The sequence below is a fragment of the Hylobates moloch genome, unplaced genomic scaffold (genome assembly GCF_009828535.3).
Source record: "Hylobates moloch isolate HMO894 unplaced genomic scaffold, HMol_V3 SCAFFOLD_17, whole genome shotgun sequence".
In the NCBI taxonomy this organism is placed as follows: domain Eukaryota; kingdom Metazoa; phylum Chordata; class Mammalia; order Primates; family Hylobatidae; genus Hylobates; species Hylobates moloch.
Window position 1 is genome coordinate 70,034,481 of NW_026652292.1, and position 22,302 is coordinate 70,056,782.

At 37.3% G+C, this 22,302-nt stretch overlaps 1 protein-coding gene and 1 long non-coding RNA gene across 7 annotated transcripts; one reads left to right on the plus strand and one right to left on the minus strand.

Annotated features, from left to right (window-relative positions):
- Positions 1–322: 322 nt before the first annotated feature.
- FAM200B (family with sequence similarity 200 member B) lies at positions 323–9,214 on the minus strand. 5 transcript variants are annotated; one of them, XM_058430243.1, is made up of 3 exons: positions 8,876–9,214; positions 5,820–5,929; positions 323–4,550 (listed from the first exon to the last, which is right to left on the minus strand). In XM_058430243.1, exon 3 carries the CDS (start codon positions 3,808–3,810, stop codon positions 1,837–1,839), a length of 1,974 nt encoding a protein of 657 aa, XP_058286226.1. In that variant the 5' UTR covers positions 3,811–4,550; positions 5,820–5,929; positions 8,876–9,214; the 3' UTR covers positions 323–1,836. The 5 variants fall into 5 exon arrangements, with proteins under 5 accessions (XP_058286226.1, XP_058286223.1, XP_058286222.1 ...); XM_058430240.1 differs by having other exon boundaries at positions 5,810–5,929; XM_058430239.1 differs by lacking the exon at positions 5,820–5,929.
- An 87-nt stretch (positions 9,215–9,301) lies between these two features.
- Positions 9,302–22,088, plus strand: LOC131381704 (uncharacterized). Of its 2 annotated transcripts, XR_009210591.1 has the most exons (3): positions 9,302–9,474; positions 12,620–12,664; positions 21,612–22,088. It is a non-coding gene; the product is annotated as an uncharacterized LOC131381704 (long non-coding RNA). The 2 variants fall into 2 exon arrangements; XR_009210590.1 differs by lacking the exon at positions 12,620–12,664.
- Positions 22,089–22,302: the final 214 nt, after the last annotated feature.

Genomic DNA, 22,302 nt, shown 5'->3' on the forward strand with positions numbered 1-22,302 from the left:
CAGTAAGGGTCAGGTGTTACCTCTGCATGGAGTGGGTTGCACTACAGAAGAGGAGCCCCAAATTTTAAGTCTCTAGGCTTTTATGGGGCTGCCGACATGTCTGCCCATCTTCTCCAGAGAGATTACTCATTATTTCTGGAATGTAAGCAAATTCCCCTCCTGGCGTGAGAAAAGAGAAGGCTTTATCTTTACTTCCCTGGGATGTCTCTAGGGGAGGTGCTATCTCTAGCTTCACTATCCTGGAATGTTTCCTTTATACATTCTCAATTTGGATGTGAACACGGTCAAATAGGGGATTCGGACTGTGCAGAAATATGAGCTATTCACAGAGAATTGTTTTTCAACACTTTATTTCAAGCATCAAAAAAAAGAAAAAATCAATTACCTTCAATAGAATAGAAAATCTGAAAAATTAAATAAGGCTAGGCATGGTAGCAGATGGAAAGGAATTGCTACCCTGTATGGTTTTAATGAGAATGACCATGCCAAATAATATCACCCAGTGGGATAAGGGAGTACACAGAGATGCAGAAGTTGAAATTAGTTTGAAGACTATATTGTATATTACGCAATATACCTTGCTTAAGCATCAGGAACAACGTGAAGAAGCAACATCAATGCCGTTTCTGGATGGTTACAGAAGTTATGTCAAAATTAGATTTTTAAAAGTAAAAAAGGCAAAGAAATTTGCCACATATTTAATAATTACTCTTGGGAATGACTGCAAATTAGAGATGTTAGGTATTATTGATTCATTTATTCTTTAGCAAATGTATATTGAATACATACTATGTATCAGGCAAATGGACATCATCTCCCCTACTATGGAAGAATAATAGTAATCAGATAATTAAAAATTATATACTCCAGGGTGGCAGAATGACAATCAGTAATCAAAATTATTACAAATTATATACTACAAGGAAAACAAAGAAATAAAAGGAATAATGGAAGATTTACCCTAGGGTGGTTAGAAAAGGTTTTTTTTTAGGGAAGTAACATTTAAGTTTTTTGAGACAGGGTTTCACTCTGTTGCCCAGGCTGGACTGCAGTGGTGCAATCATAGATGACTGCAACTTCAAACTCCTGAGCTCAAGCCACCCTTCTGCTACAGCCTCCTGAGTAGCTGGGACTACAGGTGTGAACCACCACACCTGGCTTATTTTAAAAACATTTTTAGTAGAACAAGGTCTCACTATGTTGTCCAGGATGGTCTTGAACTCCCGGGCTCAACAGATCCTTCTGTCATGGCCTGCCAAAGTGCTGGGATTACAGGTCTGAGCCACCATGCCCAGTGAGGGGAAAGTAACATCTAATTCACACTTACCCTAAGAATTTAAAATAGTGACCAGAGTGTCTTTTAAAACCTAGCTCAGATCATTTCTCTCCTTCACTTAAACCCTTCAACTGTTCTCTAGTCCACTGACAAAAGCCAGAGGCCCAATAATGGTCTACAGAAACCTTCATGGTTTGGTTCCCCAGTGCTTCCCTGACCTTCCTTCTTACTACTCTTTCCATAGCACTTAATAGCTTCTAAATATTATAAAGCTTATTTATTAGGTTTATTGTCAATTTATCCTTGCCAGGATATAAACTCTACTAGGGAATTATCTGTTTTGTTCACTTTTGTATCCCAAATGTCTCTGGAATAACTCCTGGCCTCTAACAGAAATTCATTAAATTTTTGTTCAATGAACATAAAATAATTTTATTAAATATAACAAAAATTAAAACATAACAAAAGTATCACAATGTTATAGTACCATTTAAATATAACATAGAAAATACTACAAAATAAGAAATACAAAAACAAAAACTAGGTAAGATTTTTATTTACTATGATGGGTGTGCTTGCCTGTTCATAAGTTCATTCCAGTCTGGAACACAGGAAGATAATGCTACCCGCATAGCTGCTGCACAATTCAGCCCATTTCTTTCCTTTGTTTTTAACTGGGTTAAGATGGAAAACCCTAGTTCACACAAACTAGTTGTTGTGAATGGTAGTAATAGCAGGACACTCTTTCTACTTAACAATGGAAAGTCTTCCTTTACCTTCATCCAAAATGCTGATAAACTTAAGGTCTCATAATCATTCTTCAATGTATATGAAGAACTAAGCTGCAATAATTCATTCTCTTCTTCAGGCACCAAGTTTAACTCAATTACTGATTCAGGGTTTCGAAAAGCAAATGGATCTTTTACCCAACTGTTTTCCCTTAATGTTTCAAACTTTTCTTCTGGAAAGAAATGGTTAAAAGTTTGAGACAGAGAAGTGAGATGCAACAGTATCTCTAATTTTATTTCTTTCAAAATGTCTTCATTAATAATATTCTCTTCAATATGTTGCAAAAATCTTGGAAACATGTAATAGCTAGGACGATTACTTTTAAGTCTTACTTGCCATAACAATAATGTCTTTCGAAATCCCTGGATACGTTCAACATGTTGGAATACATCACTGTTTTTCCCCTGTAGTTTTAAACTCAGTTCATTAAGAATGCTAAAAATATCAGTTAAATATGCCAATTTTGTTACCCAAGTATCATCTTCAAAAATATTTGCCAAATGAGATTTTTTTTCAATGAGAAAAAAGTGAATCTCATTCCTGAGCTCATAAACCCTGCTTAGTATTTTCCCTTGAGACAACCAACGAACTTTGGTATGATATAGTAAGTGGGTATGATTAGTTCCAATCTCTGAACAAAATGTTTCAAGAAGCCGGCTATTCAATGAGCTTCCTTTAATAAAATTAACAACTTTCACTGCATTTTTCAATACTTCCATGAGATTCTGTGGAATTTCTCTGGATGCTAAACCTTCACGATATATAAAACAATGATTCCACACAGCACCATTATTAGTAACTTCTAGTAATTTTTTAATTACTCTGCTATGTTTTCCAGTTATGGTTGCTGTGCCATCACTTGTAATTCCTTTACAGTTTTTCCAGTTTAATTTATATTGGCCAACTATGCACCGTTCTAATTCTGTAAAAATATCTAATCCACTTAGGTGTGAGGTTAAATTTAAAAAACACAAAAAATCCTCCATAAAATCGTCTTGCCACGCATATCTGACATACACTAAAAGTGTTGTGCAGCTTCCAATATCAGTGCTTTCATCAAGCTGGATTGCGAAATCTATACCAGACTGTAAACGAGTAATAAGCATTGTTTCTAAATGTTCTGCAATAGTACAAATTCGAAGAGATACTATGTTATCATTAGGTATAGTTTTTAATTTATCAGCTGATTTATCATCAAATATCGTACGCACCATATCCAAACATGCTGGAAGAATAATTTTTTCAGCAGCTGTGTTAGCTATTTTCTCTTTTGCCACACGATATGCAACTAAATATGATGATAATAAGGCTTTCTCACTAACAGTAGTAGAACAACTAAGAAATTGTGTTGATAACTTTATGTCTTTTTTCTTTCTTTGAAAATATTCAAGAGGCTTATCAATAAGTTCAGCATGCTGAGTTTCTAAGTGCCTTTTTAATTTCGAAGGTTTTAAGCTTTCATTCGCAAGAATATTATTACAAATAACACACTGAGGTCTGTCATTTTCAAAGGGTTTTTCACATTTGATAAAGCCATATTTTAAGTAATCTTCATTATAACGTCTTGCACTTACTTTTTTCTTTTTGAAATGTGGCTCAAATGAAGTTGAAGTTTGCAGATTGGAGTCAGTATTTTTCTCAATATTGTCACTATTCACAATTCCAGATTCAACAGATGAACTTGAACATGCTTCTGTATATTTCACTTCACTATTCCTCTTTCTTTTAATAAAGAAATGATCCATTTTAATAGCAATTTGTTCCAGTTTGATTAAAATGTTATAAATGGCACTAACTCAAAAAAGAAGAAAAAAATATAGTCTAAATAACATCTTTTCAAAAACTACACTCAAAGTTTGCAATTGAATTGAATATCTCAGACTTCACAACTAGTTGCAAGTAATTGTAATATAAAACTTGACTATACAACATTAACCTTGCTATTAAGAAAATCAAGCAAGACACCCAGGAATCAATGACTGAAAACCATTTCTTAGCCAATATACATTCTATTCATCATATCTCCTCCATCAAATACCCGTCTCACATATTGAAATTGACCTCAGCATTCCTTGCTATGTGCACAATTCAGGCAAAGGATTCATGCAAAACACTTTGGCATTTTACATTTTATTTTGTTTTTTAAAAAAACGTTCATTGTGACTCACAGAATTGATTTCATGCCTCACTAATGGGTCTCACATATACCATGAAAAATACTGATATAGAGACATTTTGTGCCTTTGCTGTGTTGGTACCTTGAGTATGTCTGCTTGATGATGAAAGAGACTAGCTGATCTGCTAGACTGTTGACTTGTATAAGAACATCTTGAAGTGGTGGGAATTTATCTTAGATTTTCATTCCTGAATCATTTTTATGGTCTGATCTAGTGAGGAGCCAATGAGGTTTTCCATGGCTAGGTCAAGTATCAGGTTGGAGTTGATGGTGTATTTTTATGGAACTTTCCTGGAATGCATCCTTGACCTGGGAATAAGACCAGAGATAAGACATTAAAGCATCACAGTACAAAGTAATATTACTGCCAGCTATGGGGGCCTTTATGATATCCAAGATCATGGATGGTGAGGCAAACAGTCTATAGTTCTCTTTATCACTATCTTATATTGGCTTAGGCCTATTTCTGTAAGGCAAACCACTTCAATTGAGATTGGTAAATAGAAAAATAGCGACAGTAAAACCCAGAAGTTGGCATCAGGAGTTGGAAAGTATATTAACAAAACAGAATACAGCAAGCCATGAAGGAGTATAGCTTATTCACCATACATACTTCCTTTTTGCTTGGCCGTACCTATCTTGGTCATGCCTGCCTTGGTAGTGCTGCACTGCTCTCTTGGATCATAGTATATTTCAGTCTTATGACCATAACAGTAGTTTCAACCCTTCCTTACACACCTTTCCATCAAATTATCTCAAATTTTTTGGGAGGGGTGCAGTCTTACATTTACTGTAGTGTTTATTTATTAAAATTTCCACATCTTAACTATGTTAATACTGTATCTTTATATGACTGTTTGTATTAATTGTACTTTCTTATTTTTGTATTGTTAATCATTTGGTATCTAGGTGGGTCCTTGATGACTGGAGAGGTACTACCTCTCCCAGGGTTAGCTAATTCCTAAGCAAACTAACCAATCCAGAATCCCTCTACTCCCAACACAGACATCTTGGGTTCTTATACTCCTGGCCAATAGTGCCCTATCCTAATCACTCCAGACCAGCTACCAGGCAACTAGGGATATCCCCGATGCCCCAAGTCAGCCAGAACTATTTAAACTAGCCAATTTTAAACCTGTTCAAGTCTGCTTATCCAGTTTTGCCCATTCCTTCCTAAGAAAACCAAATAAAGGCTTTCCTGCAGTTTCCTTGTATTTCCTCTCCCCACTGACCCTGCTGCTTCCAGGTATGGCACCCTTGCATGGTGTAAGGTGCCATGCTTCCTGTTTCTAGGGATCCATGAGTATAAAAATTTCTTCTTTAATAACAATCATTTTCACATCTGCATATCTTACCATATCTGATTAAAATAAATCCTGGGTACATTTTAAAACACTTTGTGTTATTGGTCTAGTTAAAAAGTTGTATAGTTTGGCCCTAAACCTCTTTTTCCTGATCAGGTTTTTTACCTTTTAATACAATTATTTTGTAGACCATGAGTTCTTCTAGGAAATCAAAGTCCTAAATGCTTTAACGATGGTTAAATAGCTACAGATTACATATGGTACCTGATTGCACCTTAAAAGGTGTGCATCTGGGAGAGAATTCAGGACCTGGTAGATGCCTTTGACTTAATCTTGGTTAGATGCTTCCTTGAAAGATGACATGTCACAAATAGTTAACCTTGGCTGGAAAGAGACAAAGCTTTTCTTAGGAGGTTTTATGTCCTCTGCCAAAGACATTAGCAGGACCAAAGAGTTTATGGTACATACATCTTGGATGTCCCAGCACAGTGGGTGGTCATCAATGTATTAGACCAGAACCACACTGCTGAAGGCAAATGCATCTAGATCTCTTTCTAATGCATAAGAAAAGTTGAAGGGCAATACACAGCCTTGAGGCAGTCTAAGCCAGATAAACAGCTGCCTGAAAGGGAATACTGACTCTTCCTTCCATAGTTAAAGGTTCATATACGGATGCTAACATGTTTTAATGCTTCAACTTTCCCCCAAGAAACCTCAAACTACTACACTTTTGTCCTTCTGCCACCTCTCCCTAGATATTTACCATATATAGCTCCAGAAAAAGTGCTAAACAAAACGTTAAACAAAACATGCTACAGTCTTTTGTTTGACTTTCTTTACTTGTATCTCTGAAAGCGGCTTTAATGAGAAGCCAGAGGAACTTTAGGGGAGAAGTTCAAACCTGAGGTTCTGGCCTAACCATAAGTTCCAGAACTTTAATTTAAACAGACATGCTCAATTAGTACTCAATGTAAATCAGAGCACGTTCTACACAAACACGATCAAGTACACCAGTGTGATTCCATAACCCAGGTGGGTTCTGCTGGCCAAAACACCAAAGACCTATACATGTGTACACTGATGCTTAAGATGTGCGCACTGAAATTGGCTCCTGTGGCTACATGGCAACATTTCCAAGTAATAACTTTATTCAGCTATCCATCTACTTAGCCTCCCTTAAGAATTGCAATTAAGGTAATCAAATATTTGTAGTTGAAAGTTTCTCATACACCAAGGTGCATTAACATGGTTATATGATGTGGTTTTAGGTAAGTGATTTTCCACTAATAAATCTTATCTACCTGTTCCTAGAATAGTGCTTGCTGTATGGTAGTTACTCAATGCATTTGAGAGAATGAGAAAATTAATGACACCTGTAGTAAACTGTACACTGTACCTTCTATTTTTATCACAGTCAGTAACAAATAAGTTATCCAACTATATTTGGACAACTGGGAAATATGTAAGACAAAGGCTAATAAAACATATTATTTCAAACAGGATTGTCAAAGATTCTACTTCATAATAAACTGCTTATGTTAAGAAATAGTAGAAACAATGATCCTATAAAAACATACATGTAAATTTAGATTTAGCTTTTAAAGCTTAGAACCTAAATCTACCTGAAAAAAAGAAACATACATTAAAAAAGTATCTTATTTTTATATTACTATATATGGATCATTATTCTCTTAGAAGCAATTGTCTTTTAACTATTCCATTCTTTCATATTCTTACTATTCATGTTTCAATTGCCCCTTGAAAGTTTATAACACTAGTTCAGTTACTATTGTATTAAAAAGGCATTTTTAAAGGGTTTACTCTCCCTCCTAAATCAGACAGTTCATCTATAGTAATAGCAGTGGCAGTATATTAGGGAACAGGTCTGGTAGATGTGGTGATGAAAGCATGGGGAAGTTCTTTTTTAACTGAATAGGATGTGAGGTATCTTCTAAGTGAGAGGCCGAAGTAGAAAATGTTGCAAGTTTGTCAGAAGAAAATATGAAATATTAGTAATTGTTTAGGAATGTGATAATATGATGGACTAGGAAAATGTTTTAGGATTTTTAGTCTGGCTGGTGGTCTTACTTGCTTAATGCAATGATTGTTATTGTTATAATGCTTGATAGTCTAAAATTCCCTGTCATTGATCTTTTATATCCTAAGATATATCTCTAGTGTGCTGTGAGTATCATCTTCTGAAAATACAGCTCTAATCAGCTTCTTCATAACTGGAAAAGCATTTAATGGCACCGAGCTTGTGTAAGCTCTTCAGGATAATATCCTTTAAGCTTAAGCCTCATCTTTCCAGGTTTCTCCTTCATCACATGATCTCCATACATTCTACATTTCAGTACTAAAAGTATGGAAATTCTTGAAATAGTTCATGCACTTTCATGTCTCTGCTTTTGGCTAGTATTCCTTTTGCCTGGAATACTCTTGTTGGGTCATATTAAGTCCTATTTATTCTTTTGTACTTAGTTCAAATGCTACAGCAGCCATACATTCAACTAACATTTAGCTACCTACAGTACCTAAAGTATGTCAGGCACTGGAGATACTAAACAATGAACAGTGACATATTAAAATAACAGAATATCCGTTCAGCTATTAAGATGAATAAGGTGGAGTTACACAACACTGACAAATCTCAAAAACATTATGTAAAACAAGCTAGCTCCAAAAAGATGTACACATTACAGATTGCATAAAGATGGTTGGGAGAGTGGTTTCATTAGGCAAAAGGGAAGAGAATGAGATGGGGTAGGGCTGACAAAGGACTTCCATCGTTTATATAATCATTTATTTCTCCAATTCAGTGGTGAGTACACATGTGTTATAGTTTTGTTTTTACCTTTTGTCTGTTTAAAATCGTCTATTTTAAAAAAGGATTTATAAGGCTGGATACCTTCCTGAAGGCACTGGAAATCTGTCATACAGCCACTAACTTAAAAATTACCTTCCATCTCTTGCATTTCCCTTTGTTTCCTGTTTTGACATTGCGCACACATTAGTACACTAGGCCTAAAGAGCGGAAACTGCCAGGTACCAGCTTTAGCTAGATTAAAACATGACCCTCTTCCCAGGAGACTCCCGACCGGTTTTCTCGTCCTCCAGGGACCCAGCTAGGATTTCAATGAACTTTGGCCTGAACCCGTCGGCCGACCCTAGAATAATAGCCCTTCAGGCCCGGATTGCTTCTGCTCTCACCTTCCCTGAATTCATACGGGGGTCAAAACCAGACTGTACTTCCCGCAACGAACCCTGGAATGTTTCGCTTTAGCGGACTCCGGTCCACTCCCATCAGAGGATGCCCTTCTTTCGCCTCACCTCCAGCCCAGCGTTGCAAGCCTCAGGTCTCTCCAGTAAAGCTGCACCTCCGCTCTTCCCACAATTCCCTCCGCAACACCACTTCCGGCCTAACTCACAAAGTCCCCATTCCAGCCGAAAAAGAACTGGATCGGCCCTCTGCGCATGCGTGAGACCGGGGCGGTCTCCGGGGGTGCAGAGAGCGGGCGGTGCAGGCTCCACTTTTCCACTTCCCTACTCTCTGTTGGCAGTCTCGCGGGATTTCCGCCTCTCGCGGGAGTTATTTGAATGCCAGGGCGGTAACGACTCCCTAGGCGCCTGGGGCCCTCTGACAAGAAACCCGAGGAGACGCCGCGGAGAACTCTGCCTCTGAGCTGGTGGGCGGGCCGGCTGTAGGCCAGCGCGGACAGGGCTAGTCCGGACAGAGTCCCAGAGCCATGGGAGCGAAAAGAGACTGCTGCGGATTAAGGAGGCCTTTCGGTTGGCGCAACAGCCACACCACAACCAGGCGAAGCGGGTGGTGGCGCTGAATCGCTCCTGCCGCGGGGTAAGCGCTCCCGGCCCGCGCCCGCCCCAGCCCCGACCTGGCGGGGCCAGGACGCTGGTTCATACACTCCAAGGTGATTTTCATAGTCTTTGTGGAAGAATTAGAGAATTCTGAACTTTGATATCATTTCACCTGTTTACTTATTTAGAGAATCGCGTTGTGTTTAATAATCATAGTATTCCTGTGCGACTCTTTAGGTTAGCAGATCATTGATTTTTAACATAAACCTGCATTTCATTAAATAGATTTAAATATGTATGTATATTTCTGTCCTCTAATGATTGTAACAAAGCACACTTCTTGATCATTAACAAGATAGGTTCGTGCAAATAAGTGCATCTTTGTCACAAACCAAATATGTTTCTGGTTGATATATATATATATATGAAACAAAAAATATATAAAGGACAATATATATATTCTTATATATATAATATATACTCCTTTATTTTTTGGTTTGACATATATATGTCATATATAGGTTTTTTAATTCTACCTTAAAGAAACAGGGAAACAAGTGTTAGATACAGAAGCTTGAATTTCTTTTTTTTTTTTTTTTTTTGAGACGGAGTCTTGCTCTGTCGCTCACTGCAAGCTCCGCCTCCCGGGTTCACGCCATTCTCCTGCCTCAGCCTCCCGAGTAGCTGGGACTACAGGCGCTCGCCAACACGCCCGGCTAATTTTTTGTATTTTTAGTAGAGACGGGGTTTCACCGTGTTAGCCCGGATGGTCTCGATCTCCTGACCTCGTGATCCGCCCGCCTCGGCCTCCCAAAGTGCTGGGATTACAGGCTTGAGCCACCGCGCCCGGCCACCAGAAGCTTGAATTTCAACTCTGAAACTTAATGCGACTTTATCAGCATTTCTCTTCCTCAAGCTACTTACTTCTTGTAGGATTACACAGTCAAATTTAAAAAAGTTTTTGATTCTTCAACTGGATTTTTTTTTTTTTTTTTGAGACGGAGTCTCACTCTCTCACCCAGGCTGGTGTGCAGTGGCGCAACCTCGGCTCACTGCAACCTCCACCTCCCGGTTCAAGCGATTCCCCTGTCACAACCTCCCGAGTAGCTGGGATTACAGGCGCCTGTCACCACACCCGGTTAATTTTTGTATTTTTAGTAGAGACGAGGTTTCACCATGTTGACCAGGCTGGTCTCGAACTCCTGACCTCAGGTGATCCACCCACCTGGGCCTCCCAAAGTGCTGGGATTACAGGGGTGAGCCACTGCACCCAGCCTCTCCCACTGGATTTCTAAAGCTGTTTTTTGATTAGCCAATATTTCTTTTACATGGCTCAAACTACATGAAAAGAAATGCAGCGAGAAACACTTCCTCCCTAGTCCCTATCCAGTACCATTCCTAATAGTCTTCACGGGTAATCATTTTAAATTAGTTTCTTGTGTATCCTTCGGGTATTCATGCAGAGATACAAGCGGATGAGAATATACAGTCTTATTTCACTTGGTCTCTCCTTCAATATTTTCTGCATTGTTCATGTTTTTTTTCCCGTTTTACTGTATATTCTGGATATTCCTCCTTATCAGTATTCAATTAAACTTATTTTTTTCTGTCACATACTCCATTTTGTAGATATACTCCAGTTTATACAGTAAATCACGCGTAGGTGGACACTTGGTGTTGTTTCCAGTCTTCAGATATTAGAAACAACTCTTCAGTGAATACATGTCATTTCTACATTTGCAGGGGTAACTGTCAGATTCTTGCTGGATCCAAGAGGAAATATGTTTGCAAATATGATAGATATTTACAATTGCCCTTCATAGAGTGATCCATTTTACACTCCTATCAGCAGAGAAGAGAATGAGAGATACTGCTTTTTTTTTTTTTTTTTTTTTAGGGGGCTTGGAAAGAACAGGAATATAATTGGGATTTTTTGATAGATAAGTAAAATCCTGAAAAGTTTGGGAATATGAGTTAGAATGATAAAATGTATAACAAAAATAAATTGTTGTGTGATAGGAAGGCTTAATTTTAAAAAGCAGTGTTGAATTGGGACCATTGGGTGTTGGTTTTTTTCTTTCTTTTTTTTTTTTGTTCCTGAACTGTACCTTTAGCACATTTCTCTAGATAGAGTCAAGGATATTTAGAAAAATCAAAATCTCTTGTGGTCAAAATCTGTGCTGCCTTGCTCCATGACAGAAGCAATTCAAAAACAAGAGACTTGGGTAAATATTACTCAGGTTTATTTTCCTCAGTTTTTTCTACTGGATGGATAATTAATACTTGTTAAAGAGTAGATATTTTAGCCCGACACGGTGGCTCACGCCTGTAATCCCAGCACTTTGAGAGGCGGAAGCGGGCAGATCATGAGATCAGGAGATCCTGACCAACATGGTGAAACCCTGTCTCTACTAAAAATACAAAAATTAGCTGGGTGTGGTGGCACGTGCCTGTAATCCCAGCTACTCAGGAGGCTGAGGCAGGAGAATCCCTTGAACCCAGGAGGCGGAGGTTGCAGTGAGCCGAGATCACGCCGCTGCACTCCAGCCTGGTGAGAGTGAGACTCCGTCTCAAAAAAAAAAAAGAGATTTTAGTTAGGTGAAAAATTGTTAAGATTTTTGAGAATTATGATAGTGCTAGGGACAGAGGCTATTATCAATGTAGTTTGTGAAGGGTTTGTTTTTTATTTCTGCTGACCAGTAAAAGTTTTTTAAGAGGCATTTGTTCATTATATCAATTAAGCTGTGATGATCTGCAAATATGAACCAACAGTAGAGTGAGAAACAGAATTTGCAGCAGTTTATTACATCATTTCACCAAACAGAAGATAATGAGAAAAATGAAGACAGTGACATTTCAAACGAAATGACCTTATAAATATTTTTCTGTAGGCTAAAATAATAAGCTTATAATTAAAAGCTAATTTGTTAGGTAATAGTAGCTTACATGTAAAATTATAAGAAACCAATTTTAGGTAAATACACTTAAATTAATGCTCTATCTAGGAAGGAATGCAAAAGATCTTTTTTTGGTCAAAGAGTTGTTGCATTCTTGTTATTTAGCAAATATTTCAGACAAGGACTATTTGAGACTATGTAAATGTATATTTAGTATACCTATGCATGCAAGTAGCATTGTAGCTTTTCTTCGTTTGCATGAATTGTAACCCCTTTGAGTTATTAAAATCTTCACTTGGGGAAAATCAAGTGGTTGTTATAATGCCACTTGGGAATAAGTTTTCATTTGTTTTTGTTTCAGTACTGAGGTAAACAGCAATGAAGTTTTTGATGTGCCAAATTCTGAGTAAGTTATTGGGAAATAAGCCAGAAAATGCCCAGATTGATAATGTTTTGTGTAAAAAATTAATGAAGCCATTCTTGTTAGATTGAAAGATAAAATTGCAAATGAGAGAATCCAGGCAATCCTGCCTCTTTTGAGACTTAACACCTATGAATAATGACTTGTCCCATAAGTTAAAAGTATGTGCAACTTCATAGTTTTTTGTTTGATTTTTAAATTCACAGTAGTTGAATTATTCCTTTAAATATATGATTTATGAGAAAAGAAAGTATGTATGAAAGACACCCACCCGCCCATTTAATAATACATCATTCCAATAGCAATTCCCTGACACCAGCTGAATGTCCTACAAGGCAATTCAATTTTGTTACTAATTGCCTGAAGTTAGCGCAGTTGCCACAGGTTAAGTGCTCAGTCCCACAAGACTGCCTCCATTTCAGATGCCAGCCACAAGTCTCAGGTATTCCCAACCTACTTGGACTTCTTCCAGGCTGACTCCATATTTGGGCATTCCCATGACCTACCCCCCAAGTTTGATAATTTGCTAGAATGACTCACAGAACTTAGGAAAGCACTATATTTACTACTACAGTTTTTGTGTAAAGGATAGAACTTGGGAACAGCCAAATGGAAGAGACACATAGGGGAAGGTATAGAGGACAGAAGGTGCAAAACTTTCATGCCCTCTCTGTGCCACCCTCCCAGCACATTATTGTGTTTGGAAGCCCCTTGATCTATCATGTTTATTTTCTGTAAACTAATAGTAAAATTTAGATGCTTGATTAGGTTCAGGTTTGACTACTTGGGCGTGAGGGCAAAAATGCTTCTTATGCGGTAGTTTATAAACATCCTATTGCATCATATCAGGAGGGAAAGGCTTCAATAATATTTTTGAAACAGTGTCCTAATATATATGGATTAGGGATTATAGAGCAATAATATATAATTTCCATAAGCTGTGTTGCTCTATAGTCATATCTCCTCTAACCTCCTTTCTGGTTTTAGATAGAGAAGCTAAGGTCCAGAAAGTTAAGTATTTGCCAAAGGTCAGGCAGCTAATTTAATAGTAAAAGTAGAGCTCTTTTTCACCTCTCACTCCTTTTAAAATTTTGTCTCATAAATCTTTGATATCTGTGGATCAGAAAGAATTCTGTTTGAGGTAGTCGGAATAGCATTTCCGCCTATTCAACTAGAACAGGAGTTTTAGCCGGGCATGGTGGCTCACGCCTGTAATCCCAGCACTTTGGGAGGCCGAGGCAGGCGGATCATCTGAAGTCAGGAGTTCGAGACCAGCTTGGTTAACATGGTGAAACCCCATTTCTACTAAAAATACAAAAAATTAATGGGGTGTGGTGGCAGGCGCCAGTAATACCAGCTACTTGGGAGGCTGAGTGAGGAGAATTGCTCAAACCTGGGAGGCAGAGGTTGCAGTGAGCTGAGATGGCGCCATTGCACTGCAACTTGGGCAGCAAGAGCAAAACTCTGCTTCAAAAAAAAAAAAAAAAAATAGGAGTTTTGTGACTGAGAAGTTAAGACATAGTGAAGGTTCAACTCCTTGAGTGGTTCTGTTTTTGCACTGCCTGTGTGGTAGCTAAGACTTCAGTTTGAAAGCAATAGTTAGAGGGGTTAGATAGAATCTAAGCCTGAAGCCTGGTAAATCCAGGATAGGAACAATGCAAGAAAGTCTTTATAGGCTATAATAGTAGTTGGTCATTTAGTCCTAAATAATTTTTATTTGTGGTACTTATTCACCTCATTTTTATATACTAGTATTTTGCTTCCCATATTAATTTCTACTTGTCTTATAAATGTTAAGTATAAATTAATCTTAATTTGAAGAAAATGAATTATGGAACAAAATATAGCAAGTGAAAACTAGAGGGAGGTAGCTTTCCTCTATAAATTATGTGACTTAACATAAAAAATCAATGATGTGGAAAAGTCTTCTACAAGCCTGGTTACACATCACAGAAATACCTTACAGTTGCTTCATCTGTTTGATGCATAAAGTGTTTTGTAGTGGCAGGCCCACTGCTTTTTTTTTCGTGATTCCTAGTGAACTGATGGGAATTTGTGCAAACAATGATTGTAAGTATATGACAAATTAATTTATCATTAAAAGCCATAACTGACCAGGCGCAGTGGCTCATGCCTGTAATCCCAGCACTTTGGGAGGCTGAGGCAGACGGATCACAAGGTCAGGAGATCGAGACCATCCTGGCTAACACGGTGAAACCCTGTCTCTACTAAAAATACAAAAAATTAGCCGGGCGTGGTGGCATGCACCTGTAGCCCCAACTACTAGGGAGGCTGAGGCAGGAAAATAGTGTGAACGTGGGAGGCGGAGCTTGCAGTAAGCCAAGATTGCACCACTGCACTCTAGCCTGGGCGACAGAGCAAGACTCTGTCTCAAAAAAAAAAAAAACCCATAACGTTGATAATCTTCTAAGGTGATAGAAATGAGTTGATAAGGAGAAAAGAAGGTTTTACGATTAAAATGAAAGTTTCATGGTAATAATTTTATTTTGTAAGAAAAAACTTATGATTACATATAATTTCACTAATATATAAGTGTAAAATGGAGAAATAATCCCAAATAAATACAATATAATAAAAATTGGGGGACATTTTATTTAATGTGATGAGTTTATTTCAGTTTGGCATCTCAAGTGCAGTTCTCACATACCTGGTACAGTGTTAACTCTGTTTCTTTGTTTTTATGGGTTAAGAATTAAAAGTACCAACAGCAGTACTACATTCATTCTACTTAACAACGAACAATCCTATTTCCTCCAAAAGAATGATACATCATTATGACATAGGGCTAGAGAGTTAAAAAAAAAAAAAAAAGAACGATGCATTTGATGTTTCATAATCATTCTTTAGTATTTACAAAGAAGTAAGCTACAATATTTCCTATTCTTCAGACACCAAGTATAACTCAGTTTTTGATTCAGAGTGTTGGAAAACAAATCTATCCAGTATTTTTCTTGAATGCATCAATTTTTGTTCTGGCATGTAATGGTTAAAAGTTTGATACAGGCCAGAAACAATGAAAAATGGACAAAATATATAAAACAATGTTTTCCAAGATATTGGATATCAGGCAATGAAGGACAGTGAACCTTGATCAACAGGAAACAAAGTGAGTCCTATGATTGCCTCAGTTTATTGCCTTGGGAGAATTTCTAAGCCGTAGTACAGGGAGAGGTGAACATATGCAGCCTAGTGGAATCCCTCTGTTGATAGAGCCTGGAGCCTGGTGAAACCAATGCAGCCAGAGTTTGCTAGAAGGGAGAGAGCTGCATAGAGAGAGAATTCTAGTGATCTGGAATGAATCTCTCCTGATTCTTCAGGTAAATATTGATCACTGCATGCATGTGAGGAAATGACCTGAGGCCAAGGAAAGAATCATCCAAAAATATTACAGTACAGTCTTGGATCACATAAAGACATTTTGTTCAATGATGGACTGCATAAGATTATAATGGAGCTGGAAAATTCCTACAACCTAGTGATGTCATAGATCTCAATGATGATGTCTTATGTGTCTGTGGTGGTGCTGGTCTACTGTCTTGCTGATACATTTATCCTTATTTTATCGTTTTTTTTTTTTTTGAGATGAGGTCTCATTATGTTGCCCAGGGTGGAGTACAGTAGTGCAATCTTGGCTCACTGCAGCCTTGACCTTCTGGGCTCTGGTGATCCTCCCACCTCAGCCTCCCAAGTAGCTGGGACTACAGGCACACGCCACCATGCCCGGCTAATTTTTTGTATTTTTTGTAGAGATAGGATTTTGCCATGTTGTCCAGGCTGGTTTCAAACTTGTAGACTCAAGCAATCCGGCTACCTCGGCCTCCCAAATTGCTGGGATTACAGGTGTGAGCCATTGCACCTGCCCTATTGTTATTTTAGAGTATACTTTTTCTACTTATATATATTTTCAAAAGTTAACTGTGAAACAACTTCAGGCAGATCCTTCAAAGTATTACAGATGAAGGCATTGTTATCATAGATGACAGCTTTGTGCATGTTATTGCCCTCTAAGACCTTCCAGGGAGACAAAATCTGGAAGTGGAAGACAGTGATATTGTTGATTGTGACCCTGCGTAAGTCTAGGCTAATGTGTATATATTTGTGTCTCGTAAAAATAAATTTTTTAAATAAAGTTTATAAAATAAGGATATAAAAAATATTTTTGTACAGCTGTACCACATGTATTTTAAGCTAAATGTTATTACAAGAGAGTCAAAAAGTTAATTTAAAAAAATTTTAAAGTTTATAAAATAAAAAGTTACTATTGAAGAACATTTTAAAAATAAATTTAATGTATTTAAGCCTAAGTGTGCAGTGTTTATAAAGTCTACAGTAGTGTTATAATAATGTCCTAGGCCTTCACATTCACTCACCACTCACTGACTTACCTAGAACAACTTCTAGTCCTGCAAGCTCCATTCATGGTAAGTGTGCTTTACAGGTATACCATTTTATCTTTCATACTGTATTTTTACTATACCTTTTCTATGTTTAGATACAAAAATACCATTGTGCAACAAATTCAGTACAGTAACTGAATGCTGTACAGGTTTGTAGCCTAGAAACTATAGGCAGTGCCATATAGCCCAGGTCTGTAGTAGGCTGTGCCGTCTAGGTTTGTGTAAGTACTCTATGATGGTCACATAATGATGAAATTACCTAAAGGTGCATTCCTCAGAACATATCTCTGTCATTAAGCAATACGTGACTGTAATTGTGTCATGCTCAGAGATGGCTGGGAATATTGGCTGTTTCCACAAGACAGACTGGAAAGCCTCATTCACGGAGCATTGGGTAGAGTACATAGAATGGGCCTTGCCTCAGCTGTGGGAAACAATTAGCCCTAGACTGAACACTGTCCTTGTCTTGCCTAACAAGTGTTTAAAGCAAGGCCTGAAAGCATCAAACTGTTTCTAAGTAGCTTAACTGAATTCTAGAACAAAGCTCAAGAAGATTTATAGGGATACAAAAACATCTAGCACCTAGAAAGGTAAAATCCACAATGTCATCTCCAAACTAGCAAGGATGCAGAAAAGCAGGAAAATAGGACCCATAATGAGATAAAAATGACATATTAGAATTCACACAGTATTTCATATGTTCAAAAAGTTAAGTAGGGACATGGAAGATAGATGTCAATCCAACTTCTAGAGATGAAAACTGCAATGTGTGAAATGTAAAACACTGTGTGGGATTAATGGCAGATTGGACATTGTGGAAGAAAAGATTCATGAGTTTGAAGAAGACATAGCAATAGAAACAAATTAAAGTCACACCAAAAAGATAGTCTATCAGTGAGCTGTGCACAAGTTTAAGCACCCTAGTGTGTAATGGGAGTAGGGGAAGGGAGCATACAAAGTATTTGAAGAAATGATAGCTTAAAAGTTTGATGGAAACCATAAACCCACAGATTCAGAAGATATGAACTCCAAGCACAAGAAGCATAAAAAAACCACACCACCCAGGCGTGGTGGCTCATGCCTGTAATTCCAACACTTTGAGAGGGTGAGGCAGGAGGATTGCTTTGAGGCCAGGTGTTTGAGACCAGCCTGGGCAACGTGGAGAGACCTTGTCTCTTAAACCCAAACCAGAGCACACCATAATCAAATTGTTTAATACCAGTGATAAAGATAAAATCTTAAATGGACTAGGGGCAAAAAGGTACTGTTTTCAAGTGACTTGGAAATAGTTACAAAGGTAAGAAGTTAGATTTCTTATAGGCAACAATTTGAGAAGCCAGTAGAGCAACATATTTCAAGTACCAAACAGAGAAAAACTCTGTCAACCTAAAATTATGTGCCCAGGCCAGGTGCGGTGACTCACGCCTGTAATCCCAGCACTTTGGAAGGCTGAAGCTGGCAAATCACTTGAGGTCAGGAGTTCGAGACCAGCCTGGCCAACATGGAGAAACCCCATCTCTACTAAAAATACAAAAATTAGCTGGGTGTGGTGGCGGGCACCTGTAATCCCAGCTACTCAGGAGGCTGAGGCAGGAGAATCACTTGAACCCAGGAGGTGGAGGTTATAGTGAGCTGAGATCACGCCACTGCACTCCAGCCTGGGCAACAGAGTGAGACTCAGTCTCAAAAAAAAAAAGTCTATGCCCAGAGAAAATGTCTTTGAAATACAAAAGCAGCATACTTTTTCAGACCACAGATGAAAGGATTCATCAGTAGATCTGTTGTACCAGAAATGTTAAAGGAAGTTAAGTCAGGCAGGTAGAAATACACTAGGGACCAGAAACCCATGGTCTTCAAGCTGCTATTTTACTGCCTGCAGGCTAAGAATTTTTTTTTTCCCTTTTTTCAAGGGTTATAAAAGAAAACCAAAAATAACTCCTGACATTGCTCAGTGTTTCTTTTGTGGGGGGAGGGGGCAAGGGGCAGGGGACATAAAACTGCCTTCAGTTGAGAACCACTGGCTCTATATGCATCCCAGTTAAAAGCTAAAGTTGCTGCATTGGATAAAACAAGATCCAATTTTATGCCTCTTATAAGGCACACACTTTAAACGTAAAGACCCAAATAGGTTAAAAGGATGAAAAAAGATATGATGGTAACACCAATTAAAGCTGGAATCTCTGTATTATTAGACAAAGCAGATTCTAGAGCAAAGAATACTGCCAAGGATGAAGAATGCAAAATGGAGCAACCACTGGAAAATACTTTGACTCCTGTAAAGTTAAATATGTATCTATCATACGTATGATCTAGCCATTCTACTCCTAGGTATTTACCCAAGAGAAAATGAAATATTTGTTCATGCAAAAACAAATGTCCATTGTAGCTCTATTTGTAATGACCAAAATTTAGAAACAATCAAAGTGCCTATCAAGTGAATAAACTAGAATACAATGGAACACATATGAGAATACTACTCAGCAATGAAAAGGAATCAACTGTTAATACGCACATGCAATTCAAGGTACACCTCCATAAAGCTTGTTATAAGCTTGAGTCAGGAAGTGAGATATAACAATACAGTAGCTCTAATTTTATTTCTTTCAAAATTTCTATAATAATGTCCTTTTCCATATGTTGCAAAATTTCAGGAGCATGTAGTACCTAGGGTGATTACTGCCCCTTTAACAATAACGTCTTTTGGAACCCTTGGATAAGTTGGAATGTTGAAATCCCTGTAATTATAAATATAGTTCATAAAAAATGCTGAAAAGATCAGTAAAATGTGTGATATTATTACTTAGATAATGTCTTTGGAAATGTTTGCCAAATAGTAATTGCTTTTCAATAAGAGAAAAAGTACTGACCAAGTAGTATTGAGTATTTAATAAAAATAACTTTTCATAGTGTGAAATCAGCAGACTGTCTTTGGATGCCAGAGTTTTGTTACATTTTCTGTGGGTTGATGATCATTGAAGCCAAGTATTGGGTAAAAGGGGAGTATTTATTATCATTCTTTCTACTTTTATGTTTGTTTGAAATTTTTTATCATAAAGCATTCTTTTTTTGAGACAAGGTCTCTGTTGCCAAGGCTGGAATGCAGTAGCACAACATTTAAAAAAATTTATATTATCTAGCAATAGATATTCTATTCCTGAAAATACATTTCTGTTTGATATGTAATGGCATTCTGTTAACAAAACACTACATATATGATGGTGGTCCCATGAAGTAATACTGTATTTTTACTGCACCTTTCCTAGTTTTGGATACATTTAGATACAGAAATACTTCACCATTGTGTTACAATTGCCTACAGTAAAGTAATATGCTGTACTGGTTTGTAGCCTAGGAGCAAGAGGCTATATATATAGCCAAAGTATGTAGTTTGTATCTGGGTTTGTGTAAGTATGCTCAGATGTTTGGGCAGTGACAATCGCCTAGTGACAGATTTCTCAAAATGTATCCCTGTTGTTAAGTAACAAATACTCAACTATATATCTAATTCACTTGTGTCTGAGGTTATATTTAAACAACATGGTGTATCCTGTACTAACCGATCTTCCTACATTTCTCTACAAGTGTTATGCAGCTTATTTTCAACAAGGTGGATTATGAAGTCTGTACAGACTTATAGTATTGCTTCCAAATGTTCTGCAGTGGAAAAAATAAATGAGCTACTGTGTTGTCACTCTGTATAGTTTTTAATTAATTAGCTGAGATTTAAAGTTGTACATACCATATCCAGACATGTTAGAAGAAAATATGTGAGTTGTTTTCTGTCTCACAATATGCTTTAATGATGATAATAAGGCTTTATCACTAACAATAGTGCAATAACTAAGAAATTAGTCTGGGAACTTGAATGTATTTTTTTCCTTAGTAAGTTCAGCATCTTGTATCCAAATAGCTTTTTTAATTTTGAAGATTTTAAGCCTTTATTTCAAGAATACCATTGACACATTTGATAAATGCACATATTAAATTATCTTCATTATAATCTTTTATACTTTCTTTTTTCTTTTTAGAATGTGACTTGTACGATGTTGGCTGTTGGTTTGAAATAAAGAACAATACAAAAACCAAGTACAAAAAAAATAAAAGAATGTGATTTGAATAAAGTCACAATTTGCTGTTTAAAAACTCAACACCTTTCTCTGTTTTGTCACTTATTTTACATCCCAGATCCAGCAGTTGAACTTGAGCAGTTTTTACTTCATCATTCTTGATTATTTTTATTTTTGAAAATGTGGTTCAAGTGTAATTTGTAGTTCGATTAAAATGTTACAAGTTAAATTTGAAAATACCATACTAGATGTGTTTTGACAAATGAACTGACCGTTTACAACTGATACTTTTTTTGTCTTTATACTTCTGTCAGTAGCAGATGAAATCCTTCACACATTAAGTCACAAATAATTGAATTTTATTAACCAAAATTTTAATTGTTACAATCATTGGCTTTTCGATTAAGTTGATAGTTAAATTGACCATCTGTTTTTTTTTTTTTTTAGAGATGGAGTTCTGCTCTTGTTGACCAGGCTGGAGTGCAATGGCGCAATCTTGGCTCACCGCAACCTCCACCTCCTGAGTTCAAGCGATTCTCCTCCCACAACCTCCTGAGTAGCTGGGATTACAGGCACCTGCCACCACGCCTGGCTAATTTTGTATTTTTAGTAGAGACGGGGTTTCTCCATGTTGGTCAGGCTAGTCTCGAACTCCTGACCTCAGGTGATCCGCCCTCATTGGCATCCCAAAGTGCTGGGATTACAGGTGTGATAAATTGACCATTTTATACCAGGAAGTCAAATGAGAAGACATCAGTAAAAATATTCTGGCCAACTCATGTTTTATTTATCATATCCTCGTCATTAATTGCTTCTCATAATGCCACAGTTTGTCATGGTATTTGTGGCAGCAGGCAAAGTCCTTGTTCAGACTTTGATTAAATTGCTGTGGCATTTTTCTATTAAAAAGATCTCCTGTTTCAATTTATAGTTTGCCTGTGATCTGTGGGTTAAAAAGAGCACTATACTATTCCATTTGATTCAGTGTTTTGAGATAATATATGATTTGCTTAGTCTCATTTGGATGAAATGAATATTTCCAGATCTAAATGTCAAATAAGAGGGTACTGCAACTTAGTGTGTAACTCCTAAAAAATAGAAATTGTTTAATATGAGTTAAAACTTCAATTTTAACAAA